The sequence below is a fragment of the Artibeus jamaicensis genome, unplaced genomic scaffold (assembly GCF_021234435.1).
Source record: "Artibeus jamaicensis isolate MK-2021 breed Jamaican fruit bat unplaced genomic scaffold, CSHL_Jam_final contig_519, whole genome shotgun sequence".
NCBI classification, from domain to species: Eukaryota; Metazoa; Chordata; class Mammalia; order Chiroptera; family Phyllostomidae; genus Artibeus; species Artibeus jamaicensis.
In genome coordinates, this window is record NW_026521871.1 from 55,251,937 (window position 1) to 55,274,795 (window position 22,859).

The 22,859-nt window shown below is 62.8% G+C and overlaps 1 protein-coding gene across 1 annotated transcript; it reads left to right on the top strand.

The window, feature by feature from the left end:
* The first annotated feature begins 327 nt into the window (after nucleotides 1–327).
* On the top strand, nucleotides 328–19,766 carry GNAI2 (G protein subunit alpha i2). The gene is made up of 9 exons (XM_037128435.2): nucleotides 328–585; nucleotides 13,243–13,285; nucleotides 13,507–13,648; nucleotides 13,824–13,984; nucleotides 16,593–16,721; nucleotides 17,084–17,213; nucleotides 17,295–17,448; nucleotides 17,992–18,205; nucleotides 18,800–19,766. The coding sequence occupies exons 1-8, from the start codon at nucleotides 468–470 to the stop codon at nucleotides 18,180–18,182; spliced, it is 1,068 nt and encodes a 355-aa protein (XP_036984330.1). The 5' UTR covers nucleotides 328–467; the 3' UTR covers nucleotides 18,183–18,205; nucleotides 18,800–19,766.
* Nucleotides 19,767–22,859: the final 3,093 nt, after the last annotated feature.

A 22,859-nucleotide genomic window follows, 5' to 3' on the forward strand; every position in this document is an offset into this window, starting at 1 on the left:
TCCTCCCGCCCCCGCCGTCCAGCAGCTGAGCCTCAGGCGCTCGGAACCCAATCCTAGCCCTGCCTCCCGGTAGCCCGCCCTGAGTCCAATCTCTCTCCGCTGGCTTTACCTCTACGGTTCTCTCTCTCTCTGCCTGGCTCCACCCCCAGCCCGGCCGGAGCCGGGGCTGCGCCGAACTGCTCCTTCGCTCCGCCCTTGAGCCAATCACCGGCCCAGAATATCTCATGGCCCCGCCTCTGGGCCCGCCCCGGCCCAGTCGCAGGCCTGGCTCTCACCGGCCCCACCCCTGGCCCGCCCCATCGTCGGTGCGCCGAGTCCTGAGAGGCACCGCCCGCAGACGCTCGGAACTACCGATCCGAGAGCTACCCGGAGAGGGCCGGCGGCGGGAGTGGAGTGGGTTGCGCGGGGCCGAGCCGGGCCGGGGGCCGTTTGGGGGCCGGGCGGCGGCCGGGCCGGCGGACGGCGGGATGGGCTGCACCGTGAGCGCTGAGGACAAGGCGGCAGCCGAGCGCTCCAAGATGATCGACAAGAATCTACGGGAAGACGGAGAGAAGGCAGCGCGGGAGGTGAAGTTGCTGCTGTTGGGTGAGGCCGCGCCCTGCGCCGGGACCCCCGATTCCCGCTCCAAACCCCCAACAAGGACTTTGACTTCCAGGCTCGGGCCTCGAACTCCCACACTCGGCCTGGACCCCCCACACCTGGATTTGATTTGAACTCCCAGACCCGGCCTGGCCAGGACACCTAAATAATGGTTCAAAACTCTGGGTTGGCCTAGACCTCGGATCCATAGCCCAGACTCTAGATCAGGCCCTCAACTCACCCCGGACTCCAAGCCCCAAAGCCAGCCCACTAGCTTGACCTCAACTAACACCTCAAAGTAAGGGGCCCAGAACCCTGCTTGACCATCGCCCCTGCTCACCAACCTTAAAGGCCCTCAGAACCCTTGCCTTGTCCTTCTGGCCTTCCCTAGATTTTACCCAAACCCTCAGAACCCCAGTCAGCCCCCACCCTCAGGTACCACCTGTTACTCCCACCTGCTCCCCTATTCCCATTGGGCAGGAGTATCCCTGGGGCCCCTGCCAGGCCCCCAGCCATTCCCTCCTTTCCCCTCTGTGTCCCATCTCTGCTCTGGACCCTGTACCCACCTGCGCACCCTGACCCCAAGGGGCCTCAGTTGGGAAGCCATGGCTGCTCACGAGCCCTCTCGGCAACTGGAACCCTCAAACCTTTAGAGACCCCAACTCTGTGCCTCTGGCCCACCAGGTCCCTCCCTGCACACATCACTCCTCAAACCCAGCCGCTCCCACTCCCTCAGTCCTCTCCCGCACTCTGGCCTTCCCCAGAGTCCCCCACCTTCTTGTATTGGTGGGCCAGGCTGGGAGGAGAGGGCCTAGACCCCCAAGGGGCTGGACTGAGGCTCCGCTGGCCCCCCTGAGGGAGGAGGCCAGGACGTGGCTTCCCAGGGAGGTGGCGATGGCTATCTGTTCCCCAGTTTCTGAGCCCTGTCTGGGCTGGTGAGGGAAGGTCTGGGAGTAGGAGGGAGCGTGGAGGAGTTTGGGTTGTGAAGCCTTCAAGGCCAGGGAAGATGGTGGCTGCTTGAGAGGTGGGGGGAAGTGGAAGTGGTAAGAAAGCCGACATGTTGCTGCCCTGGCGGGCCAGCCCAGGAGGTCTGCTGGCGGGTACTGGGCTTCCCACACCCCCCTGGGCAGAAAGGCTAGGAGTGGGTGAGCCTGTCGGGTCTTGAGGCCCGGTGAGGAGGGGGTAGTGGACCAGCCGGCTGAGGAGTTGGGGTGCCAGACAAGGGTGGGCATCTGAGGTGGACTTTTGCAAAGACTCTGGGCCCTGTAGTTGTCCCCATCCAGCCTCCCCCTGGGAGCAGGTGTGGTGCCTGGTGGCCGTCTGACTTGGGGGAGGTGTCAGGGTTGGGGGCAGGGAGGCCCCTGCAGCAGCACTGGAGGCTGGCTAGTGTGTGGGGGGGTGTGGCCCCTCATCCCCAGAGCTGCTGTGGGGTCCCCAGGTTGTGAAAAGTGGAGCTTTTCATTCTGGGCATGTGGCCGAGAGACAGCGTGTCTTCCGTCATCCGCCCATCTGTTGACTGTCCCTGGGGGCCTGGCCTTGGGGGCACAGCCCTGGAGGTTTCAAAATGGCATCCGCTTCTCCACTGCCGGAGGAAGAGAAGGGGCGGGAAGGGGCGGCGGCCCAGCCTTCTGGGCTGTTTTGCGTCGGGCGCTTGCCTCTTCCTGTCTCTGCTGCGAGTGCGGCAGCGGGTGGGTGTCGCCTCGGCGGAATGCCCGCCTGTCGCCTGCTGGGCCTGGGATGGTGTCTTCAGCACTGCCGCCTCCCAGTGCCTGGCCCAGGGGACTCTGGGCAGCCCCGTCCCCGGCCAATGTGGGCCATGATGGGGCCAGGGACACCAGGCTCCTGGCCTGTTCTGTGTCCCAACCTGACCCCATCCCACCAGTCTTGCTCCTAGGAGCCCAGCTCAGGTGTTGGGCCAAGCAACCCCTTTGATGCTGGGTCCGCTTAACCAGGGGTGCAGGGTCCTGTTCATCATGTTCTAGGCTGGGGAGTCCATCTTAGCATCCTGCCCCTCCTGCTTTGCTTTTTCTGTGAAATGGGCTCCCGGGTTTGGGCCAGAGTTGTGCCTGGGCCCAGGTTGGGGAGGCCAGGGGCCTCGTGGAGGTTCATGTAGGAGTGTGGGGTGGGTACTGAGACCCTGAGACATTGCAGCGGGCTGGTAGATCAAGCTCTGCCTGAAATTAAGGACCCCATCTGCCGAGTCTGCGTGGGGAAGTGTCCTGGCCTGCCATCCCTTTCCCACCCAGGTACAGGAGGTGCCCAGCTGGGGCAGCTTCTGAGTGCTGGGCGCCTGTCCCACATAGCGGGAAGGACTCTGTCCAGGCAACGGGACTCAGGCTGGGTGATTGCCAGCCCTCCTTCCCAGCCAGAACCGCGCCTGCTGCCCCACCCGCATACTGGCTCCTTGCAGTCGTGAGTAGAGCTGCCAGCAGGACGGTCCTGGCTTTGTCACCTTCACAGAGGCAGATGTGGTACACGCTGGGGAGAGGGTTGTTCCTGGCAGCTGGGTGGGGGGAGCAGAGTTGTTGATACCAGCCCTGCTCTAGGGACACCCCCCCACCCATCATCCGCAGGTGGAATTTGGGGCCTTGGGCTGGGCATTAGAGGGAAGGAAGCCAGAGCCTGGGGGTGTCTCTGATTTCCGAAGGGCTTGTGCGGGCAGCCTGCAGGGAAGAGAGAGGCAGTGCCCGTCGTTGGCCCCTGGCCCTTTGCATCCACCTCTTCCCTTGTGCTTTCTGCATTCCTGCCTCCTCTTCGAGACTCTGCTCAGGGACCACCGTCCTTGAGAGCCGCTTTCCCGAGCCTGGGGAAGCATCTCCTCTGGCTCCCAGTGCTCCCGCTTCCCCCTTTAGAGCGAGGTGTTCCTGGGTCACAGCTGCCCGCCCTTGAGACTTCTCGGGCAGGGCTGAGCCTCCTGTGCTGAGCATGGAGCCTGGCACCTGTTGGGCGCTTCTTGTCTGTTTGTTCGGTGGAGGGAGAGCTACTGGTCTGAACTTGGCCTTGAGGATGGGTAGCTGAAGGAGTAAGAGGAGCCCGGCATGTCGTGGGCAGAAAGGAAGTGTTCAGAGTAGGAGGGCCCATGACCAGGACTGGGGGCGATGCTGAACTTCATGCTCTTTCCTCCCGGTCTCACTGCCGGCAGCTCAGAGACAGCAGCCCTTACCCTCCCACGCCGAACTCTTGCTGACCAATCTGCAGCTTGTCACAGGGCACAGCACGCACGCACGCACGCACGCAGTAGGGACTCCAGCTGTCCCTACGGGAGAGTGGCTCTGTGTTCTCCCTTCAGCTCAGGCTCCGTGGGGCCTGTTGCAGGCCCATCTGGCTCCTGGGGTCAGACTAGAGCAGCTCCACGGGAATGCCATTAGGCTTACCCAAGGAAGAGGAAGGGCGTTTGGTGGCCTTTGTCCTGTCTCTGCAAAGGGCCTGGTGACTGTAGGTGCCTGTCGAGTGTGTGTGAAAAGAACAAGCTATTGAGCAGGTCGGGAACAGGGACAAGTCATTCTGGGGCTACTGCCTGGGGCCTGGCTGGCTGGGTAGTGGGTATAGAGTCTAACGGTGCCTTGAAAGTGGGCGTGCTTCCTGGAGGAGTCCTCCAAGTGGTCTTGAAAAATGAGCAGCATTTGCTAGGGCCAGACATTGGGGGCAAAGGGACCAACTCAGCAAGGGCCACACAGTGGTGAGGACAGAGACTGAGGGAGGAAGACCTAGCTTAGGTTCCCGAGCCCTTGGGTGGGTGTTTCCTGGCCTGGGGTAGGAGGGCTCGCCCTCCCCGGACCAGCTCCTGGGGTCATCAGATCTGGGTTCGAGTCCCAGCCCCACCTAGTGCATTGGATGAGAACGCCAGCCACAGGTGAAGTGCTGGTAGGCTCCCCATCCATAACGTGGGCGCAGGGTGCCTGCCTGCAGCCGCAGGTGTGGTGGGGGCAGTGCACCGAAGTCTGCAGGTGCGGAACTGGGGCGGGTGGGGTGGGCCTTCTGATGATTCCTGCAGAGCCCAGAGGTTGGTAGGGAGGGGTCTCGCTGGCCTGGAGGCTGCTTGGCCCCTGTATGAAGTTCCGGGGGAACCCCCTCCCTTGACCTCAAGCAGCTGCTGACAACAAGTGGGGAGACAGAGGCGTGGTGCCACCTAGAGTGACAGACTGTCCTGGGGACCTTAAGCCCAAACCCTGGGGACTGAGCCGTCTTCCTGAGAGAGAGTCTGGGGGCCCGGCCTACCTCCAGCCCCTCCCCCGCCCCCCCTCCATCCTGGCTGGAGCTCATTAGCATTTGAATGGGGGCGGGGCAGCTTGGGCCTCCGAGCCTCTTCTTCCCACCCCTCCCCCAGCCTGGGTAAGGCTTTGTCTTTGAGAGCGGGCTCAGTGAGCGAGGGTCTGAGCCACGTCTGCACTCCTCTCCCTGCAGCCTGCCCCGACCCGTGTTGGTGGGGGCAGCCTGAGAGTTCTAGGGGTGCCCCCGAGCCAGGAGACTGGGTGAAACCGGGCGACTCTGCAAAGGAAGTGTCGCGGGAGCTCAGCTGGGGGGTGGGGGGAGAACCCCAGGCAGAGGGCCCCGCAGTGGCGAGGACTGAGAGAATGAGGCCGTTGTGGTCGGGGGTGGAAGTCAGGGCAGCTGGGAAGCACAGGCCTCCATGCCAGGCCCAGGCAGCTCCGGGCCACCCATTGTGCCTGAGTCGGGGCCTGGGCGACCAGATGGGGGCTGGCACGGTCAGGGGCCCCCCAGTCCTGGGCAGCCTGTCAGGTCCATCCCAGCGGTCCCTCGGCCACCAGAGCTGCAGGGGTCGGCCCTCGGGGTGGCTGGAGCACGTTGGTCCTGTATGCCCTGTCCTTGAGCTCATCTCTGGCTCGGTCTCTCTCGGCCTTTGTCTCTAAGAGCCACCCGTTCTTTTGGCAGGAACAGGATGGAGGAAGCTTTGTCCACATAAGCTCTTAGCCACTGAGGGACCAAGACCATGTCCCACCACAGTCCCTGGCAGAGGGCGAGACAGCCTGACCCAGAGCCTGGTGCTGTGGGGGAGGCAGGACTGGGAAGGTGGGGGCAGGAGTCCCAGCCTCGGGGTTCAGTGAGAGGGAAGGGGTCATCCGGCACCCCTCCTGAGAATCCCCTACACAGTGTGCCCTGGGGACTAGGCCTGCGATGGTGGCCCTGGTACCTGATGCTCGGAGGCATCCCCTCCCTCAGCCTCAGGGCTGGGTGGGGCCCCCTCTGGCCCGCTCTGTGGGCCTGGAGGGGCTCTTGTTCTGACTAAACCCCACCCGCCCTCACCCTGGCCCCAGCACTGCCTCCTGGGGCTGTGGCTATATTGGCGGTTTGGAAGGAATAATCTCCCCAGAATAACCAAACATTTTTAAATATATATATATATATATATATTTGTTTATTTAGAGAGAGGGGAAGGGAGGAAGGAGGAGAGGGAGAGAAACATGGTTGTGAGACACATTGATCTGGTTGCCCATCAAATCGGGACCAAACCTGCAACCTAGGCATGTGATCTGACCGGGAATTGAACCCTCGACCTTTTGGTTTGCAAGACAACACCTGACCAACTGAGCCACCTGGCCAGGGCTGAATAACCAAACATTTCCTGGGCACTTATGCATGTATGTCCAAGGCTTGGCAGCGAGTGCCAGGCCTGTGTGAGCCAGAGCCTAAAGGTGATCATCGAGAAGGTGTCCTTGTGGCTTGGTGCATTCCAGGGTGTCCATGGCAGCACCTGTGTCCCAGGCAGGAGGAGGGGCACTGGAGTCTGCATGGCAGGGCTGGGCCTCTCGGGGAAGTGGTGTCCACACCAGAGGAAAAGGAGGAAGCAGCTGGAGGAGGAGGAGCCCAAAAGAGGAAGAGGCCAGAGGCCCGCTCCTGCTCTATGCTGGGAGCTGGAGGGTGAGCCCTGTCAACCTGGGGATCTAGCAGGTGAGCCCTAGCTGCCCAGGCTCACCTGTGCACCCGCCTGGGCCACCCACTTGGGCCATCCACCTGGTGCGCACTGGGTGGGAATCAGTCCAGGAGGCTCCATCCCTTGTCCTGCTCCAGCAGGCACTGGGCCTAGCATCCCAGGGAAGGTGGCGCCTTCGAGAAGGATTCCAGGCCCCTCCTTTGACCACAGGAAGTGGTGGCTGGGAGAGGGACGCTGGCTGGAGAGCTTGCAGGAAAGCAAAGGGCTGCTCCTACGTTCCCGAGCGGCCATTGCCCTCCAAAGCCGGAAGGCTGGCTGCAGGACGAGATGAATGCCCGGAAATGGAGCAGCAGCCCCCAGGATTAGCTCACTCTGGGTTTCCCCTGCCTGGTGGTGGACAGAGGGCCCCTTGGTCCAGACAGAGGAGTCCCCCCTGCTACTACCCACTGGGCCTGGGGTGCCCTCACTTAGTCTGTGGGGATACCAGCAGCTGCCTCTGATTGTGCCTTAACTGCTGCATGGGGCCACACGCTCTGTGGTCATGTCTTACTTAACCCCAGGAGCCTGGGGCTGCTGTCACACTCGTTTCACTGGTGGGGAAACTGAGCCTGGGGGACATGGCATGGCTCCCTCTCGGGAGTCTGTGCCCAGCTGGCAAGAACTGATGAGTCAGGACGGCGGGCAGGCAGGCGCTGCGGGTGTGCATGTGTTCTGCGTGTGCCTGGGGACCTGTCTCGGGGGCCCCCCCGTTCCTCTTTTAGGAGATTGAAAGGGGACAGTCTGTCCTGGAGGGTGGGCCCCGAGACTGCGCACAAATCGTTTCTGCTCAAAGCCCGAAATCTGCAGGTGGCCACGGGTGACCTCGCCCTGCCTTTCCTCCCGGCCCACATCCCCTCGGCAGTGCTCGGGGCACAGTTGGGCAGCGGAGGGCGTCACTGTACCCTCTCTTTGTGCTTGTTCCTCCTGTCCCTACCAGGCTTAGGGGGCTTGTGCCCAGCCTGAGGCTGTAAAAGTCCTGGGTGGACCCCTCGCTTGGGCAGGAGACGGAGTTGTCCGGAGGAGCAGAGTGTGTTCCCTCGGAGGGCTCCCCGTGAGCACAGGCTGTGCCGGGCTGCTATGCGGGACTGCGTGGCAGCAGGACATCCCTGGTGTGGGCTGGCCACTGCGTGACAGGTGCCGAGGTGCTGCTCCTGCCCCTTGGCCTCTGTGTCCGAGCTTGGTGGCCTCCCCTCCACAGGGAGGTTTCCAGGGGCACTGCCCCATGTGGCCAGGCCTCTCTGGAGCACGTGTCCTCTTGACCACTCGAGGCCTCAGGCCCTAGAGGATCCTGCTCTCAGGGTGACCGCCAGGTGTCCTTTTCCTCTCTGTGCCCAGTGCTGAAACCCACAATGCCCACGTTCTCAGCACGGTGCCGTGGCTTGTGGGCACAAGACAAGCTGCTGGCTGGGGCCAGACCCCGGGGCAGTCTGGGGTGAGTGTGGGGGTGCCCCGAGGGGCTCGGCACTCTCCCTTGAGGAGGGTGTTTTCTAGGTGGGGACACTGAGACCCAGGCCCCGGGCATCTCACCCAGGGGACCCACAGGGGCTGGAGAGGAGAGCTGGGGCTTAGACTCTTTGAAAACAGCAACGCGATTCTGCACTTGAGAAGCACTCGGGAAGGGGCTGTGCCTCTGGCCTGGCTCCTCCTGTGACCTGCGCCCTCTTCAGCCCATCCGGGCCCTTGTAGAGGCTGAGACCGGGGCCCTTAAGGGCTTAACAGTGAGCGGATCTCAGGGCCCCCCGGCCTCCCGGCTGGCCTTCTCGCCCAGTACCTCGGTTCCCTCTGCACCACAGGTCCCCCCACTGAGGGAGACTGTCCCCCCTGCCCTAGAAATCCCTTTCTCTGTCACGTCTGGTAGAGCATCCTGATGGACATCTGGAACCCCCTGGAGGCCACTGGAGGCCAGGCCACCCAAGTGTCAGGGACAGGGTGGGGGTTAGGGGCTGGGTGGGAGTTCTCGGTTTGTTAGGGCCCCTAGGGAAGGCAAGGCCCCCCACGGGCGGGGTGTCACAGGGCCCACCCGAGACTCCCACAGTGCCAGACCTGTGCTGAGCCTCCTCACGTAGGAGCACCTGGGGGAAGGAAGCGCTGCTGGGGGCAGGCCTTGGAGGGCCTTTGTCTGCCGGCCCTCCCCCTCCCGTCCATTCCCATTGTTCCCCTTGTGCGGTGGCTCGGAGGCAGAGGGCTTCCCAGGCTCTGGAGTGGGTGATGGGGGAGGGCCCAGGCCCCTCCCCCAGAGGCCCCTCGCTGAGGCTGCTTTTCAGAAACAGATGCTCCCAGCGCTGCCCAGCCCCCACCGCCTCCACTGGGTCTCTGGCTGCCAGGCTCCCCCTGGTGGTGGCAGGTCCACATCTCTGAGGCTGCGGGGAGGGGCAGGATCTCTAGGGGCCGAACCTCAGACGGGGCTGGAGACGTGGCTGGAGACGTGGCACCTTCCTGGGATGGGAGTGGGAGGTGGTGCCAGGGTGCCTTTGGGTGGGCTTGTCAGGATCACCCCCACCTTCCCCCGTGCCCCACTGGGGTACGCTGAGGCATTGTGGCAGTGGGGGGGGGGCAGGCCTGGCGCTGTGGGTTTGAGCTGGGCCACTGCCCGAGTCTACCCTGTGGTCACAGCCACTGCTGCTTCTGAGAGCCTCTAACCTGGGCCTGCCACGTCAGCTGGCGGGGCTCCCTGTCCCCCCGCGTTCCAGGGGAGCCCACCGGCACCCAGGCCTCTGCAGAGAGCCTTGCCCCAGCCTGCACAGCCTCCTGAGTGCAGGGAGTTGGTGAACAGTGCTCACTGTGAGCCTTCTGGGCATGAAGGAGGCTGGTCGTGTGGAAGGGAAGTGGGGAACCCAGAGCAAAAAGCCAGCAGAGTAGTGCGTGGTTCTCACTCCCTCCCGTCCCAGGTTACACAAGTCCGGGCAGGGAACCACCGCTGCTGAGTCAGCCCCTTAGCAGCTGGTCATTGCCCTCCCTGTGCTTTGTCTGAAGGCCTGAGACACTCCTCCAAACACGACGCCCCAGCAGGCCACTCTGCAGGTTGTGGCTGTAGTGACCTGTATGGTTGGACAGCCTTGGGCTGCAGCATTCATTTCAAGCGCTTTAGAGAAATCTGCATCTTCCTGAGGGTAGAGAGTCACACTAATAACTTTTATCTGACCGCTCCCCGTGCGCCACGCTCTGTGAGAACAGCCTCCTCTTTCATCCTCGCCCCTCTCCTAGGAGGAGGTAATGGTGGTGTCCTATTTCACAGACGAGGTGCCAGGACCGATAGGAAGGGGCTGGGTGCAGGGGAGTCAGCCTGGGTGCCAGGGCTGTGGCAGGCTTGGACCTCCCTCTGGGAGAAGATCTGAAAGCCAGAGGTGGGCTGGCTGGCCCTTCTAGGCTTGGCAGTCTCTGCAGAGGGGACAGTGGCATGTCACAGCTTCCCAGCAGGGCAACGCCTTGTCTGAGTGGGAGGTAAAGGGCCCAGGATGGACAGGTAGCAGTGACCTGAATGCTGGATCACGCAGCTGGATCGGTGGCCATGTTGCAGCCGGCCCCACAGGCCTTGTTCAGACAGGTGGCCGGGTACTGTCCCCCTTCCCCCATCTGTTCCCTCCTCCGCTGGGGCTCAGCACTCCCAGAGTGGAAACAGATGTTCTAGCACAGCCGCTGCCACCCAACACATCAGGGCAATTACTGCCCCCCTGCTGGGGGCCCAGCAGCTGCGCCCTGGGGTAGGGGCTGCAGAGCTTTCTCCCTTGGTGAGAAGAGGTGCGGCCCAGTGGGAACGCTGCCGGCCACCCCGGAGTCTCTGTGGCTCCTCTGGTCTCACGCAGCTGGACATGGAGTGCCTGGCGGGGCCCTGCACCTTCGTGGCAATATGGAGCCAGCGAGTAAAGCCCCCTCCTCCCGGCGGGGAAGGTACAGACTGCAGGGGGCACTGAGTGCCCAGGATCAGCAAGGTGCAAACAACCTTCGAGCCAAATTCCAGCTTGTATGATGGGGAGCCCCGCAGGCCACGATGGAAAGGGGGGCCTGCTGGAGGAGTGACCTGTGAGACCGGTGGGCTGCCCAAGAACCAGGGTCCTGTCCAACCCATTCAACCGGGGGTCAGACCGTGGTCCCACCCACCTCGGCCTCTGGCCCCCCTCCACACCCCAGCTGCTCCTGGGCCGTGCTCCAGATTCTGAGATGGTGCTCCGCACCCCCTGCCCCCGCTCTGCCTGGCCACCAGCACCATGCCCTTGTCCTACCATTTTGTCCCGCCTGAGTCCAGGCTTAGGCTCTGTGACCTTGGTTTGTCCACCTGTCAAATGGGGGTCTTTTGCAGTGACCCCTGTTGGGGGGGGGGGGAGAATGGCCTCCTAATTTTTAAGAGTCTGAGGAGACCAAGGGAGACTGAGGCTCACAGGGAAAGCTGGTGGTCAGAGGGCTGGGGCAGGGAGTAGGCACCCTGGCCCCAGCCCACCTGCCCAGGTGCTGCCCACCTCAGTGTGGAAAATCAAAGAGATGCAAAGTGAGTTTGTGCTGTGTTCCCTGTCGCTGGGCAGGGCCAGGCAGGGAAGCTGGTGCCTCCAGGGGACAAGGGTCCCAAAGTTACACAAGGACAACCCTCACCTGGACTCTGGTCCCCGGTGCCCTGGAGAGCTGTTACTCTGAGTGTAGGTTCCCCCGTGGGGTTGGCAGGATTGGTCTGGCCCATTCCTGCACACCCTTGGCCTCCGCTGCCCCACGAGGCCCTCTCCCCACATCCCTGCTCAGCAGGTGGGGTGCGAGTGTGCCAGGTCCTGGCTGCTCCTGGGCTGGGCGCTGTGGGGGTGGGGGACTGCCACCTGAGCCCTGCTCATGCCCAGCGGCGGACCCCCAGTGCCCAGGCTGGACCAATAGAGGGGCTTGCTGCGTCCCTGCACATCTGCCGCTCCCGGTGCTCCCGGTGCTCCCGGTGCTCGTGGCTCCTGGGAAGCAGGCCTGGGACAGTCAGAAGCCCATGGTTCCAGGCAGCTGGTGGTGACTGTGAGGAGAGCCCAGACCCTCCTCCAGGAGACCACTGGCTGTGAATATACCCAGGGCCACCCCTGTGAGGGCACAGCTGCACCTCAGCCTTTCCCGGTAACATGCAGATCTGGGGCGCAAGGTAGAGCAGGTGCAGGTGGGCCGGGGTCTAGGTGGGGTTTGCTGCTGCGTGGAGGGGTGGAGGGCGCTGCAGACCCAGTGGCACGGAGCAAGCCCAGGGTCTGGCTGCAGCCCAGGGCTCTTGGGGCGGCTTAGAGGCACTGCCCGGCAGGCGAGGTGGGCCACACAGGGGACTGCAACCTGTGACCTCAGCCTCTCAGTTCCCTCCCTTGTTGGGGGGAGAACCGAACTGCTCCGCAGGGTGGCCGTGGGATTCAGCTACTAGCGGGCGCCACTCTGGCTTTTGCCGTTGTCCTTGTTGTGCCATTTGTGCTCTCGGGTTAGTTCATGTGTTGGCCACTTCATCCTCCGAGGCCTCTTGACCCCGAGGGACTCAGTCCCCGAGTTCGGCCCGCCCGCCAATCCTGCTAAGCTGAGCAGAATGGCCCACCTGCCACAGTGATGGGGGGTTGGGACACACTGGATCAGGTGTGCCCGGCAACACGGGCAGAAAGGCCTGCAGGTGGCCAGAGGCAGGCCTGGCACGTGCAGCCGTGACTGGTGGTGATGGGGTTGGCGCAGTGGGAGCGGTAGGCAAAGGCTCAGGGCAAGAGGGGCCTTGTCGAGGTGCCTTCCACCTGGAGCTCAGGAGTAGTGGCCAGAGAGGCGGGTCCTGCCCCCGCTCTTCTGTCCCCTGGTCCTCAGGCTTCCCTGCACAGTCCCCCTGGCAAATGCAGCTTCCCTGAGTGGCTCCCTCCAGTCTGGCTCTGTGTGCAGGAGCGGAGCTGGGAATTGGCTGTTTTTTCACAGCCTCCCACAGGGGCTGAGCCATAATTTGAGAAGGGCTGGGAAGGCCCGGCGTCCTGGCCCTACACGCTCCCCTGCCCTTCTGAATCCCGGCTGCATGGTCTGGGGCCCGACTTGACTTCTCTGAGCCACCCTGTCCTCCTCTGTAAAACGGGACAGGAGTAGTGTCTCATGTCTGTGAGTCTGCTATGGTCCTCACAAGAGACTCTGGCCAAGGGGAAGTACAGGGTGGCTCTGCTAGGCCAGTGAAGCCCCTTGTCAGTGCAGTGTGTGTGTGAGTGTACATGTGTGTGTCACACTGCCTATCTCCCAGGGCCTGGTCCCCCTCTGCTCAGGGCAGACCTGAGCCCAGCAGACCAAGGCCTTGGCCTTGGGCCATGTCTGGGAGATGAGAGTATGATGCCGTGCTCACCCCAGGGCCCTCGGCAGCTCTGGCTGAGTGGGGGGAGGGCCACTGCCCCACTGGTGAGTGCAGGGCGCCTTCGCGCCAGCTCTGCCTGGGCTCCGTGTTGATGAGCACCGGCCACAGAGCCTGCGTGTGTGAGTATGGGGTGAATTCTGCAGGGCTGGCCCCCGACTCCATCCAGAGCCCCTAGACTCAAGCAGGTGGTGGGGGCCACAGTAGGCTGTGGAACTTGAAGAGGCAAAGGTCTGGGGAGAGTCAGGGTTTTAAGTTGCCTTGACCACGGTGGCCCTGCCAGGCCTGACTGCACGCACCATCTAGAGATGCACTGGGTCGGAGGGGGGGGGTTCTGCCTCCAGGAGTGTGGGGCAGCTGGGCTGCTCGTGGCCTCCCCTGGCAGCCTCCCGGCCGGCTCCCTGACCACCTGTGCCCTTCGTTCCAGGTGCTGGTGAGTCGGGAAAGAGCACCATTGTCAAGCAGATGAAGTAAGTGCTGGGTGCAGAGGCAGCCGCCACACTCACCTTTCCCCTCTTCCTCGCAGCCAGGCTGGGACCTTCCCAGGCACAGCCGGCCATCCTTAGGTCCCAGTGGGTTGGGGGCGGTTCTGTCCTCTCTGAAGTAGGTCCCTGCAGGGTCCAAGAGCCCCAGGTGGCCACGCGTGGCCCCTGTGGCCTGTGCACCCTGACCCCTGACCCCCGGCCGCCAGGATCATCCACGAGGACGGCTACTCCGAGGAGGAATGCCGGCAGTACCGAGCAGTCGTCTACAGCAACACCATCCAGTCCATCATGGCCATTGTCAAAGCCATGAGCAATCTGCAGATTGACTTTGCCGATCAGTCCCGCCAGGTATGTGGACTCCCCTGTACGGCTGCCTACCCCCTAAAAGGCCTCAGGGCAAGCCCTGTCCTGGGAAACCTGAGAATTCCCCAGCCTAGGGCCCATTCTGGAGGCCTCCCTGCCCTGGACGGGCGGGGCGGGGATGTGCCCCTGCAACGGGCTGATCACCCACTGCTGTGCCCAGGACGACGCCAAGCAGCTGTTCGCACTGGCCAGCGCGGCCGAGGAGCAGGGCGTGCTCCCCGAGGACCTGTCCAGCATCATCCGGAGGCTCTGGGCTGACCACGGTGTGCAGGCCTGCTTCAGCCGCTCTCGGGAGTACCAGCTCAACGACTCTGCTGCCTAGTGAGCGCCCGGGGCTGGGTGGGGTGGTCGTGGTCGGGACTGAGGGCCGGCAGCACCCTCGGAAGCGCACCACTAGTCTCTGAAGCTGGTGACTGTCAGCCGAGGCCCTGGCGGCTCAGGGTTTGGGTGGAAGGCACGGCCCCTAAAGGCCAGGTGCTCAGGTGGCTGGAGCGTCGTCCCAATGTGCCCAGGAGGAGGCTTCGACTCCTGGTCAGGGCCCATGTAAGAACTAACCAATGAATGCCTCAGTAAGTGGAGCAGCAAATTCATGTTTCTTTCTTCTCTCTCTCTCTAAAAAATCAGTTAAACCCTGCCTGGTGTGGCTCAGTGGATTGAGCCCCGGCCTGTGAACCAAAGGGTCACTGGATTGATTCCCAGTCAGGGCACATGCCTGGCTTGCGGGCCAGGTCCCCAGTGGGGGGCACACAAGAGGCAACCACATATTGATGTTCCTCTTTCTCTCTTTCTCCTTCCCTTCCCCTCTCTCTGAAATCTTTTTAAATGAAATCTTTTTAAAAAGTCAGTTAAAAAACAAAAAAAGGCTAGGAGGAAGGCCGGGCAGGGTGGCTCCCAGAGTCCATCCCCTCCTGGCCAGTCATGTCTAATGTGTCCTCACACACGACTGTTTGAAGAAACATTGGCTGCCACCTGCTCTGTGGCAGTCCCTGTGCGAGGCTTCAGGGACACGGGTGAGTGGAGCAGACAGGTCCCCACGCAGTGACAACGTACGTGTCCGTGTTCTGCTGGGTGTTGGGGTGGGTCCAGCGAGGAGGCGCTGTCGCAGTGGAGCTCTGAACTTGGCTGGCTTAGTGGGGAGGGATGGGAAGGGCCTTCGGGCAGGGGCACAGCCTGGGCCAGCGCCTGAGGTCACAGAGGGAGTTCACCCTGTCTAGGGAGGGAGACACGAGGCGGGGGATGGCCTGGGAGGGGACAGATGTGTGTGGGTTGCAGCCCAGGACTTCAACTCTGACTCCTGCTGGCTCCTAGCTGAGCCTAGGACTCAGGTGGGGAATCATAGGGGTCCCGGGAGTCCCAGAGGCCCAGCCCACAGGGTGATGCCGTGACCTCCTTCCCTGAGGTACCCTCCTTACGTTAAGCCTGGTGCAGGGTGCTGAGTCCCCCACGGGAATAGGACAGGCTGGTGACCAGCACTGATGGCTACAGGGCTTTGGGGAACAGCCACAGGTTCTGGATGGTGCCACCCAGATAGGCCGCCGACCCTGTACTCCCACCTCCCCTCTCCTGCCCCTGCCCAAGCCAGTCCCTTTGTCTGCCCACTGAACCCTGAGCCCATCCAGCGAGGGGCAGGACCTCAGGACTGAAGGAGGATGAGGACAGGATGGGGTCTGAACCCCCTTGTGAGCGCACTCCCCCCTCGGGACCTGCGCAGTCAGTCAAGCTCAGGCCTCGGCGCTGCCCCTCGCAGAGGCCCAGCACCAGCAGAGCTTGTGGGTCCGAGAGGCAGGGAGGTGAGCCCTGTCCACCACGGCCACCTCAGGGCCAAGGCTACTCAGCGAGGGTGGGCACAGAGCCACCTTCCAGACCACACGCCGCTCCCCCCTTGTTCCGCTCCTCACTCCCGGTCAGGCACCTACTGTGTGCCCAGCACCCTTCCAGTGGGGGTTCAGCAGGGACCTTGGGCCCTGCTCTCCGTGGCAGGTTTCTGCCTTGACAGGATCACCCAGGGTGGGAGTGGATTGGGACACCACAGGGCACAGGGGTGTACTCCACCCCCCGTCACAGCCATCCTGCAAGGCTGCCACGGGGCGGCAAGCTCCTGCCATAAGCCGCCATAAGCCTCCGTGCTGCGGAGGGAGAGGCTGGCGTGGACCCACCGCGGGGCCTCCAGGCCGGAGGCTCTCGGTAGGGGGTGGGGCTTGGTATGGAGGTCACAGCACATGCGTCACGGTCCCCCATGGCCCTTCCTGTTTTTCTGTTCTGTCTCTGTGTTGTGTCTCTGAGGTCATTTCCCTCTGGCCAAGCTGCTGGTGGCAGCCAAGGGCTGGCCCCAGCTGCCGTGCCCCCAGAGTGAGATGTCGGCACAGCAGGCGTTGGGCAGCCTCTGGGAGGCCCAGGCCCGGCCCCCAGAGCACACCGGGGGTACTGAGGCAGGCTGCAGCACTGGCCCCGGGGCCCAGCCGGGGAGGGTCGGTATTAATTAAGGGAGCTGGTAATGTGGAGCCCCTGGGACCTCTGCCAAGCAGGCGTCCTCCCCTGAGGAGCCCACATTTTATTGGATGCTGGGCAAAGAGCCCACTGGGCCTGGCAGGCCCCAACCTGCCCAGCCCTGCATCAAGGGACACGCCAGGCTGCCCTGTGGCTGATGCCATAGTTGCGCCGATTAGCATCCCAGATTTCTCACTGAACTCATCTGCCCCCTCCCACCTCCTCACCTGCACCTCCACTATGCTGGATCCTGTCCCAGGCGGACCTGACTCAGGCCAGACTGGGGCTGGGCTGGCTGGCCGGCCCCCAAATTTCACTGTCCCCCAGGCCTGAGCCACAGGTGACAGGTGTTCTCATCCGAGCAGTGAACATAATGCAGGGGGCCATGGGAGAAGGCCCCATGCTCGCCTCTGTTGACCCCCACCCCCCCCACCCCCCGCAGCTACCTGAATGACCTAGAGCGCATTGCGCAGAGCGACTACGTCCCCACACAGCAGGACGTGCTGCGGACCCGCGTGAAGACCACGGGCATCGTGGAGACGCACTTCACCTTCAAGGACTTGCACTTCAAGTGAGTGGCAGGGTGCAGAGGCAGGGCCTGCCAGACTTTGAGGTGACAGAGGGGGGAGCCTCCCTCCTGGGCCTGCTCGTGGCTGTGTTGGGAGCGAGGGGCTAGTCCAGGACCCCCTGCCCCACTCAGACTTCTGAGGCCGTGCACTCACCTGCGGCTCACATCCTCTGCTGTGCCTGCCCGCGTGGTCAGGGCCAGCCCCGCTGACCAGCCCCGATCCTAGCTCAGCGCCAGGGGGATGGGGGACAAGTGTGGAGGGTTCCGTGAAGGCTGTCCCACTCTGAGCAGGCCTCTGTCCTCAGGTTCTGGGGACCCGCTCCCAGAACCCCGTTCTCTGGAGTAAGGCAACCTTGTGTCCACAGGATGTTCGATGTGGGCGGACAGCGGTCTGAGCGGAAGAAGTGGATCCACTGCTTCGAGGGCGTCACAGCCATCATCTTCTGTGTGGCCTTGAGCGCCTATGACCTGGTGCTGGCCGAGGACGAGGAGATGGTGAGGGGCTAGGAGGCCACGCGCGGGGTGGGGCGTGCTGGGCCGCGCTGGTGCTGACCGACCACTCCGTCCCACCCTCAGAACCGCATGCACGAGAGCATGAAGCTGTTTGACAGTATCTGCAACAACAAGTGGTTCACGGACACATCCATCATCCTCTTCCTCAACAAGAAGGACCTGTTTGAGGAGAAGATCACACACAGTCCCCTGACCATCTGCTTCCCAGAGTACACAGGTGCCGCGGCTGGGCCTTTGGGGGGGGTTGGCGGTGACCAGGCGGCCTGCGAGCGCCTCCTGCTGGACAGAAGCGGGCCCTTGGTCCCACTGGTGCTTCTTGGGCACGTGTAGGCCCTTCTTCCCACCCTGGGCTGTGGACCCCATGTATGTGCACATGGGCATCACCCTTCAAACGCTCGGATGTGTGTGTGCACTCACAATACAGTCATCCTACTCTGGCTGGTGTGGCTCGATGGATTGAGTGCCAGCCTGAGAACCAAAAGGTCACCAGTTCGATTCCAGGTCAGGGCACCTCCCAGGGTTTCAGGCCAGGTCCCCAGTTGGGGGCACCTGAGAGGCAACTGATCGATGTCTCTCACATCGATGTTTCTCTCCCTCTCTCCCTCCCTTCCCTTCTCTCTAAAAATAAGTAAGTAAAGTCTTAAACAACAACACAGCCATCCTGTGTACCCGGCACACACACCACACACTCTTCAGTGCCCGTGGAGCCGGCCTGCCTTCCGCCCACGCAGCACTGTTCCCCATGCTCTGTCCCCCACAGGCGCCAACAAGTACGACGAGGCGTCCAGCTACATCCAGAGCAAGTTCGAGGACCTCAACAAGCGCAAGGACACCAAGGAGATCTACACGCACTTCACATGCGCCACCGACACCAAGAACGTGCAGTTTGTGTTCGACGCCGTCACCGACGTCATCATCAAGAACAACCTGAAGGACTGCGGCCTCTTCTGAGGGGCTGCCGACCTGGCAGGATGGTGAGCCAGAAGGGGGCCAGGCAGGGAGCTGGGGGGGGACACAGTGGGACCACTGAGTCCAGAAAAGGGACGGAGAGGGTGGGGACCCCGAGTACTCGTAGGAGAGCAGAGGACAAAGTTCACATGGGCTGGTGAGTCAGGAGGGCCACTGAGTGGAGGGCCCTGAGGAGCAGGCACAGGCAGGGCTGGGCTCTGTTCTGCCCGGTCCCAATGGCAGAAGCGCCTGGCCAAGCACCGGAACAGAACTAAAAGGCTGTCTGACCTTCCTTGGAAAAAACTCACCTCCTCACCCCCAGCCCGTTGGCCTAGCCTGAAGGAGGCTGGTTGATGGCCTCACCACCTGCCACTCAGTGTGACTGGCTCTGTGCTCCTCCCTGCTGAGGGTCCTGGGGAAGGGAGAGGGCTGTGCCACTCACTACTCAGGCCCCCACTGCCACACAACCCAGCAACTGACTGGCTCCTGGGTGGCCACTGTGTCCCTGGTAACGGTAACAAGACGGGAGCAGAAAAGGACAGGGTCATCATAGTCTAGGGAGGCGGGAGGAGAGTCACACAATGGCTGCCCCCCGACCCACGACTATCCCCCACCTCCAGGGCCACCGCCAACTCTGCTCCCCCCCAGCCCCTGAGGAAGATGGGGACAAGAGGACCACGCTCTCCACCTGTCCCTCCCCAGCCGCTTTTCTCCTCTTTTCTCCGTTCTTGGCTGCCCCCTTCCCCTCCCTCAGTTCCAGAGACTTGGGGGAGGGGTTGCCACAGGCCTCCCTATTCAAAGCCCACTCTTGTCCCAGGTGCTGGGAGTGGCCTCGGTACCCCCTTCTTGGGCGTCTGTTCTGGTTTTAACCCTTGTCTTATTCTGGGACAGGGGAGCGGAGCACATGCTGAGTCTCCTAAGACCTGTGTCTGGAGGGGCACCCACTTCTCCAGCCTGGGACCCCTGGCTTCGCCCAACACCAGCCCCTGACCCAGCCTGAGTCCAAAATGTTTACAGGGAGCCTCCTGTCCCCCCCCCCCCCCGCAGCCGCTCGGAGGCCCCAAAGGAAAAGCACAAGAAGCGGGTGACGCCACCGCTCCTGGAGACCACAGTTTGCCTGCTCGTTCTCGTAGCTTTTTAAAAAAAAAAAGTAAAGGAAAAAACCTGCAAACCTAGAACACTTTTTAGAGAAAAACTATTTAAAACTGTCCGACCCTGACCAGCTCCCACCCAGCCCCCATTCCAGCAATTCCGTGCCTTGAGTGTGTCCGCGTGTTTACACCTGCCCACTCCTGCTGGCGCCCCGCGCGGGCCACACCCCCACCTTGCCCTCCACTCCGCGCGGCCAGTGGGGCTGTTCCGGACAACTGCCAGCGTCTCGGAAGGCTGCCCCAGCAGCCCTGGGCCCCGGCTCCATTAACCTCCACGTAGCTCCTTAGCGCTAACCTAGGAACCACCGCTGCCTGCTGAGGGGCCATGTCCCTCATGCCCTCCCCCCAGGTCGGGCGTTGAACACTTCCTTGCTTTTTTCACGTTTTATGGAATTGTTCACCTGGTTTGAAATAATAAAATGTAGAAAGAAAAATACCAAGAATTGCTTGGCTTTCTCTGGGGAAAGGGGGGCAGAGACCCCCACAGATGTGTCCTGGGGATGCGTGTGTGGTGCTGAGCCCTCACTGCAACGGTACCCCCCGGGGCTTGGCTCTCCGTCCTGCTCAGGCCTATTCTTCCAGCTTCAGGTTTCCGACAGGGGCCTGAAGGTCTTTCCTGCTTGGGCCTGTAAGTCTGCCCTCCCCTCCCAGCACCTCTGCCTGCATTGCTGATTTGGGGCTGCCTTCAGGCCTTGCTGGATGGAGCAGCAGGGGGCAGATGTCGTAAGGAGCTGTTCTAAGGAGCCACACTGGGAGCAAGAGGTGTGCCCGGAGAGTCCTGTGGGGAAGGCAGTGCTCCGAGCTCCCAGGCCCACAGACAGCATTGCTGTGCTCACACGGCCAGGGGCTGCAGCCCCCTGCAGCCCTCCTATCTCCCGGTCTAACGTGTTGCCCAAGGCCCTTGGTGCCTTGGTCCTTTGGTCCCGTGTTCCTGCACTAAACAAAGTTGGGGATAGTAGGGGCCTTTGCCCCAGAGGTCCCCCTCCGAACCTGATGTAAGGGAAAGACAGGGAGCTTGGCGCCACTGAGGCTGCTTGGGCGGCTGCAGGGCTCCAGCTACACTCAGACCAGGGCTCGAAGAATTCGGACTCTTCCGGAAGGCTGTGGCAAGTGCACGCGCGTTATTGCAGAAGGAACCAGTCGCTGACATGGCCGGGGGCCTGTGGGATGGGCCAAACTACCGACTTTCTCCCACGGATCCGGACTGCGGGGCGGACAGCAGAGCTCCGCGAAGGCCGCCCCGAGTGGGCGGGGTCGGAGGCGCACGCCTCCACCTTCGGCCACCAGAGGGCGTCGCAGCCCATGCTCGCCGCGCCGGGCTGGGCACGAAGGCTGACGTCATTGGGTCCTGCGCGGGCCGCAGGGCACAAAGGGAGCTTTGTAGGGCCGCGGGGGCTCAGTGCCCGCCGAGTGACAAAGAGGCCGGGGTCGGCGCCGCGGAGGCGGGGAGGGCAAGGCGGGGAAGAGAGGGTGGGGCTGGGGACCCGGGACCCCGCCTCCCCACACCTGCCAGTCCCCCAAAAGCCCGGCTCCCCCTCGCGCCGCCCCCCCCCCGCCCCCCAGCGCTGGCAGGAGATGAGAGGCTGCAACTGCCCCATCGGAAAGAGATCCACGCTCCCCAGGCCCTGTCCCCGCCCCAGTTCCCCGGGGCCTTTCCTGCTACCCCTGCCTCGGGAGCTGAGGGCCCACAGTCAAGGAGAACAGGATCCCATCCCTGCCTTTCTTCAGCGGTCAGGCCTGGACCTCCCCGAACCCTGTACGTGAGGGCTGGACGCCGGTGCCGGCCCCCACTCCCCAGCAGTGATGCCTGCCCAGCAGGAAGCGGGCACCGGAGATGGTTTCTTCCTTCCCTCCTGAGGGGGAGCATTACACAGAGGGACCATTGAGGGGCTGGTATTGTCCTCCTGATGCACCCAGCACCTCCCTCTTTGGGTGGGCCATGCAGGATTCTGGCCAGGATCCCCTTGTCCCTGGCTTGGCAGTGGCTCCGGGTGGGGTCCTGGCAAGCAGGACTTCCCTGGGTGCAGACAACTAAGCCCCCACCTGCCCTTGGCCTTCCTATTCTTGTTCTGAATCGTAGGGCATAAGGCTCCATTGTCCCAGTACCGGCGGGGGTGGCCTCTCAATTCCTCCTCGTCTTTGGCAGTTGGGAAATTCCCAGCCATGGAGGGTGGCAGGCTCGGGGGCAGCCCAGGTGTCCTGCACCCCAACGGGAGGGATTCCATGAGGTTGACTCCTGGGGATCCCCACTAACTGTTGTTGTCCAAGGCTGGACCTCGGCCATACCTTGTCCCTCTGAGCAGCTGCACGAGGGGAGGCAGAGACTCAGTGCTCCCTGACCATGTGTCCCCCCAGGGCTCTACCAGCCAGAAAAGGCCCATTTCCTGGCCCCAAGCCATGGGCAGCTGCAGCCGCGATGCCCAGGACCCTAGCAAGACAGGCAGGGCCAGGCAAGGGACCCAGGCCCTGGCTCCCAGGCTAAGCGTGCAGGTCCCAGTATGAGGTGGGCTCTCTGCAGCCAGTTGAGACCACTCTAAGGCTGACCCGCCTCCCAGAGAGCCTCCCTATACCACATAGTTGCTCAGACTATTGATGGGGTGGCAGCCTTGGTATTTTTAACCCACGTGGGAGGCGGTGAAATGACTGGAATGGAAGAGAGACCAGCTCGAGGTCAGAGAGGGCAATCATTCCCCAGCTCCCCTGGCCCGACCCCCACCCCCAGCAGGTGGGTAGAGGCCCAGATACCAGCTGCAGAAGGGGAAGGGGGCCTCATTAGCCATGGGGCCTCTGAAGCTGCAGGGGGTGCCAAGGTCTGAAGGAAGCCCTTCCCATGTTCCAAGGCAGCCCTGTGTCTCCTGAAATTAGGAAACCCTCCTGGCCTCTAGGAATCAATCCATTCCTCCACCTCATCCCTAGGGTGTCGAGCCAAGCCACCAAGGCTGGGTGGCTGCAGCCACCAAGCCACCAAGCCTGGATGGGTCCAGGCCCACTCCCAATAACTGATCCCCATCCTGTTCACTGCCCACAGAGAGATCCCAGGGCCCGCATCCTCAAACCCCCCTTGGACATGCCAGTTCCCGCGATATACCAAGTTGGGCCACAAGTCAGCCGGGGTACATGTGTCCACGTCTGCCAGCCACTTAGCTCCTTAGTTAATCACACAGTGACAGGTACCAGTGTCCCAGGGGGAAAGGGGCAGGGCCATGGACCCCTTTCTCCTCCCTGCCCCTTGCACGAGCTGCAGCCCCACAGGTGGTCTTGGTTAGGAGAAAAATGAGTTTGACATCAATGGGAAGCCACTGGCTCTGCCTTCTGACCTCATTGTGGGTGGGGAGTCAAGGCCAGAGGGGTGATGCAGGGTCAAGGAGATGTCCCTTCTCCATCCGTTCCCCACGCAGGCTGCCTGCAGGCCCTCTCTCCTGCTTCCCTGTGCCTGCCCTCTGCTGGGCCCTTGTGGCCACGTCATGGTAGCTGACTGCTGCTGGGGAACCCGGAGCACTGCAGAGGTTTCGGCCTGGCCTCACTGGCG